Source organism: Diachasma alloeum, unplaced genomic scaffold, assembly GCF_001412515.2.
Source record: "Diachasma alloeum isolate Michigan unplaced genomic scaffold, Dall2.0 Dall_scaffold_00283, whole genome shotgun sequence".
Lineage (NCBI taxonomy): Eukaryota > Metazoa > Arthropoda > Insecta > Hymenoptera > Braconidae > Diachasma > Diachasma alloeum.
The window spans coordinates 323,233-329,011 of NW_021680422.1; the positions used below are offsets into that span (position 1 = coordinate 323,233).

The 5,779-nt window shown below is 38.8% G+C and overlaps 1 protein-coding gene across 2 annotated transcripts in view; it reads right to left on the bottom strand.

Moving 5' to 3' along the window:
- LOC107038441 (GPI ethanolamine phosphate transferase 1) overlaps positions 1–4,053 on the bottom strand; it is a 243,145-nt gene extending 239,092 nt beyond the window's left edge. For both annotated transcript variants that reach the window (XM_015257535.1, XM_015257534.1), the window contains exon 1: positions 3,609–4,053. In XM_015257535.1, the coding sequence (XP_015113021.1) occupies positions 3,609–3,823 (215 nt within the window). In that variant the 5' untranslated portion in view covers positions 3,824–4,053. The remainder of the gene's footprint in view (positions 1–3,608) is intronic.
- Positions 4,054–5,779: the final 1,726 nt, after the last annotated feature.

Consider the following 5,779-nt stretch of genomic DNA (forward strand, 5'->3'; position numbering starts at 1 on the left):
TGAAATAGAATAAAAAATATGCCTGCGACTGCTGACAGTTTACCGCCGACTCGATAATTTAACACTGGCGCCATCTCGCGGCATTCTCCCATCTGAACTTCTTTACCACACAGCACACCATCAATAATTTCTCCTAATTATACAAAATAACCTATTAATGGGTATTAATTGGGACCAATTGTTTGTCTATCAGCATTTAAATAATTTTTTGATTATATTCCAATCATTTTTGGCCCATTTTTCGCCTTAAAATGACATCCATGCACATCCATGGTACATCCATGCTACAACATGGATCCTTATTCGCCAGGGTAGTGAATATGATGAACGAAAGTGGAATGTTCCTTTTAAATGGAAGAAGCCCAGGGGACTATCCTGGGCAGTTAACGTTTAGTAATCATCTAGGTTGCAGCACTGTTGATTATCTGTGGATAAACGTGGCAGCGCTTGACTTTATCCAGAGTTTGGTAGTTTACGATGAAATTTTCACGTCAGATCATTTCCCGGTACTGCTTTCTATTAATATTCCTGGCTTTCTAACCAATGAACCCGTGGGAACTGACAAGTCAATGGATTTGGAGAAACTGAAATGGCTACCAGAACTTAGCTTAGAATTCACAAAAAAGCTGGAACGTTTATTCGCTGATAACCAACCTACTGATTTCAACGGTGTGAACGAAAAGAATGAGTTTCTGAGAGAATCGGTCTTTACCTGCGCTAAAGAAGTGGGAATGATGGTGGTGATAAAAGCAAATTTTAACAAGGAGAGTATTAATGTAGGAAATGAAAAATGGATGGATTCAGAGGCACTCCTTTACAAATCAAACGTAAATAGCACTTGGAGGTTGTATAAGAGAAATAGGGTAAAGAATGATAGGGAATCAGATAAATTATTGCTGGGGGAATATCACTCAATGAGAAAAGAATTTAAAGAGGTTGTCAATAACAAGAAAAAAGTGTATTTCCATGATCTGAGAGAGAAAATTGCCAATGTAAAAAATATTATTGAATTTTGGCTAACGGTCAGAGAGATAAACAAATCATTCTAAGGGGGTAACTTAATCTCTAGGGAAATGTGGGAGGAATTCTTCAAAGATATCTATCCGCCTCGTTCTCTTATAGAATTCTCGTTCTCGGATGTAAGGCATCCAACTCTCGATGCAGTAATCTCTCTTGATGAACTGGAATTAGTCCTCAAATCCTCTAAAAATAAAAAAGCCCCTGGTCCAGATGTAATTCCCAACGAATTTTGGAAGGCGTTAACAATAAACGGGAAAAAATTTATGTTGAATTTAATGAACGAGGTCTTTGAAAGTGGATCTGTCCCAGATACATGGCCCTGTGCAGCGCTTGCTATGTTACATAAAAAAGGTGATAAAGAGGAGCCCAGGAATTACAGAGGTATTGCGCTCACGACTAATATATTGAAAATTTTCACTAAAATTCTCGTCAAACGTATGGAGAGTTGGGTGGAAACATCTGACATTCTTCCGGACTCTCAGGCGGGCTTCAGAAGAGGTAGAGGCTGTGAGGACCAAATCTTTGCCCTTTTAACATCTGTCCAGATGGCTCTGAGATGGCCAGGCAACACAGTCTTTGTAATTTTTGTGGATTTTCAAAGGGCTTTTGATTCGGTTCCTCACAGCCTTTTATGGTTGAAATTGTTTACGTTAGGTTTAACCTCAAAAATTGTAAAAATTCTAATTAACATGTATAACAAAGCGGCAGGGCAAATGAAAGTAAGGGGGATCTTCCAAATAAGTTGGATCTTAGAGAGGGTGTGCTGCAGGGAGAAATCCTGAGTCCCTTACTTTTTATATTATTTGTATCAGACTTCGAATCATTCTTTAGAAGAAAGGGTTTCAGGGGGCTCAACATTGATGGGCAACATGACCTACTAATGCCAACGTATGCTGATGATACAGCCATCCTTTGTCACAGCCCTCAAGATATTAAAAATAAACTGCGTGCACTTAAAGAATACTGTGACTTGAACGGACTCAAGGTAAATACTTCTAAAACAAAAGTAGTCCCTTTTAGATCGAGTGGTAGAATTTTGAAAAGTGAGAAAGAAAGCATCTTCTACGACGGGAATCTAATCGAAACTGTTAATTCTTACGAATACTTGGGGATTTTGGTTGAAAGTAGTTTGAAGGGAACGAGCACTGTAAAACATGCAATCTCGAAGGCAAAATCAGCGATTGGTGTCACAAAATCGATTGTAATAAATTCAAAATCTGATGCGTGGTGGACAAAACTTAAACTATTTGAGAGTGTCGTATCCCCTTCGCTTTTGTACGCAGTCGCATCGTGGGGTCTTGGGCATTTTGAGGAAATTGGGCGAATCCAAAATGAATTTTTTAAATAGATCCTCCTGATTCCCGCCTGTACCCCGGGTCACGCTCTCAGGCTGGAATTGGGCCTGAAACATTTGACTGTCAGGGCCCTTGAACTGACAATCAATTGGGTAATTAGAATCTTGAAAATGGATTCCAATCGATTGCCTCGCATATGTTGGGATAGGTTGCTGTTCTTGCTCGATAAACCCACAAATATTGCTAAGTATAACTGGCTATCCAAATTAAATTCCATACTTGCAGAAATTGATCTGGATTTTTTAGGCCGTTGCGTCGACCCGGCTGTCTGGAGTGATAATCAGGGGAAAATTTTGACTAGATTCGAGGATAACTTGAAAGCCCAAGACCTTATTAGATATTCTGAAAGCCAAGCAATGCAATTGAACATTCCTCGTAATTTCTTTGATAGATCAGCTAGGTACCTCCAATTGCGTTGCCCTATGGCGTTTACGAGAATTGTAGCTCAAGTCAGACTCGCAAATGTGTACACTTTTAGGCTGCTGTATAAAAACAAAATATTCAGACTAAACCCTCTTGAGTACTGTAAAATGTGTCATTTTGAACTAGAGAATCTTGAGCATATCATCATAAGATGCCCCCACTATCACAACCTTAGAGTTTCACATTTTAATGATATTGTAGTTAATGAACCCAGAGAGAACTGGTTACACGTGCTACTAAACATTAAGACTCCTAGGCAAGCCAAACAGTTGGCGCTATTCATGATAAATGCGTTGGAATTTAGAGACAATTATATGAATGATGAGTGAAAATTTTAGTGAGAGTTAGCATTAAGTTTTGGACTGTGTAGCTATCCGTATGATCATTATTTGTTAATTGGTAATTCAAACTTTGTACCTGAATTGTTACTATGTTGTGTAAGCCACCCCCGTACAATGTGTCTCCTCATGATGTAAACTCACGCAGGCACGTATGTAATAATAATAATAATGATAATAATTTGTGGAAAAATTGAGATATCAACTTGAAATTTGGACAGAAAATATGTATACCTGTTCACATGAAGTCTTCGAAACAATGAAATTTTTATAGCACCCATGGAGGTGGCGGTAAATATGTGAAAATTTTTTGTCGCCATCATTATATTCAGGGCGAAAAAAGTGAGACATCACTCAGTGACGTGCTCACTATCATATGGCGCGCTGTCATATACTCATTACCCCCAGCTTGTTTTTACACCCGAGGCCTCTTAAAACAGAATTATTTTATTTTTGCGTGCAGATAACCTACCCGAGGAAGTTGGGCGTGGACTTGGCGAAGGTTCTGTATCTAAGTCCATCGGCAATGAATAAGAATAAGCGTTTCGCCGGGGGTCCATCAACTGGTGGCACTGGACTCAAATCTCTTAATATCGGAGAATGGAAATTGACGTCTAAGACACCCCAGAGGATTGTCAAGTGCATTGCAAACCCCCATAGTCCCAAAATATACTCATTCTTAGGCATTTTTTCCAACCATTAACGTCTCTTCAGGATTGTAGATGATATAAGGATCACAACTTTAGAATGGGAATCTTTCCGAAATATTTACTTGAGATTATCACTATTATCTTAGGATACGTTGAAAAAGATGCTATAGACCAGTCTATACAGCGAGTAAACTACGAATGGCGAGATTCTTCCAACGGGAATTGTAGGTTATGCATCGAGCCAGAGATTATAGGGGAGATCAGCAGGGCCAATGTAAAGTGTTCAACAGCGAAATGCAAAGCGGTGGCGCATGGACTACGATGGAGCGTACGGAACTGTTGGTATGGGAGGGCCCGAGTATAAATTTGTCGATAACCGGAAAGGGGTTCTCAATACAGTAGCTCCTCGCATTTTGTAATAATTGTCAGGAATGTAAAATCGAACATATTATAATCAATAGTATAATGAATGCAGAATCTAATGATCTAAAAGTCTTGTCCTTTTTCTCGACATATTTATTATTGACACGTAGGTCAAAAAATTCATAGAAAATCCCAGTGCTGTCGTTGGAAAACTCTATAGTTTNGTCAAAAAATTCATAGAAAATCCCAGCGCTGTCGCTGGAAAACTCTATAGTTTTCCAGTGATTCTATTGAATAATTGTGCAAATTTTGTTTTTTTTTTACTCTAGTACTGTTCGATTATATATATTTATTCCCCCCCTGAGTGAGAAAGGAATATGTATCGCGCTCGCTCCCACTCATTGTCGTCTCCATCACGTTGGCTCGTGACCGTCCTCCGCCAAACTTAACGAGTGCGAGTGAGAAAGAAAATGGAGAAGGAGAGAGAAAACATTCCAACTCGTTTGAACGGTTGGAACGTTTTCGTTGTTCTCCAGCGATCTACACATAGTGGGATTAATTCAATAATAATAGATTAATGAATAAGATTTTTCGCGGATTATTGCGAGATTTAGATGAATGGTTTGCCTCCTTCAGTGACCATAAAAAGTTGTCACCAATCGAGAATATCTCCCGATGGAATGGAACGATCTGAATGAATCAAGTATCAATTCGAATCTTTAAAAAATGNTCGTTTGAACGGTTGGAACGTTTTCGTTGTTCTCCAGCGATCTACACATAGTGGGATTAATTCAATAATAATAGATTAATGAATAAGATTTTTCGCGGATTATTGCGAGATTTAGATGAATGGTTTGCCTCCTTCAGTGACCATAAAAAGTTGTCACCAATCGAGAATATCTCCCGATGGAATGGAACGATCTGAATGAATCAAGTATCAATTCGAATCTTTAAAAAATGAATCGAGAGTGAAAAAAAATCAGGGAATTCCACTCTGACATTTCTCTATTGTCTGTATTTACCGAGAAAAAAAAATGTTCCTAGGAATCGATGTGTCTTTTTTAGGCAGCATTTCTGAAATGCAATGAGCAAGCAATGTTAAAATTAAGTCATTTTGTAAAAAATTTCTAATCACATGATCCTGAAAATCAAAGGAAAGTCTTGAATTCAGGAATGATGTCTGTAGGTGTCAGTAATATTTTCGCGGAAATTCCGGGAACCGTTATTGGGAATTTTTATCGCGTTGCCGTAATACGGAAATTTCAAGGAATTTCGTCATTGCAAATTAAAAATTTCTATAAATTTCAGTCCAATTATATGTGTAGGTCCATGTAAAAAGGGCCCATTGTATCGCATCTAATTTCTGAGATATCCCCGTTTTTCTCTCCACCCCATTTATCCCAATGTTAAATTGATTTTTTGATCTTCTATACGAACGTCACACGGAGAAAAATAGATCGATAAAAGTCTTGCGATCGCAAGGAGTTTCCCAAAGATCCTCATTTTTCATGCACGAAGGAGCGGAGGAATGAATTATCAAAAGCGTGGAGTAACCCCGAACGGTTCTCCGGTGTCGAGTGAGTCCGGAGGGGCTCCCCTGATTGGAAGATTCATTTCTCCCCCCCCCCCC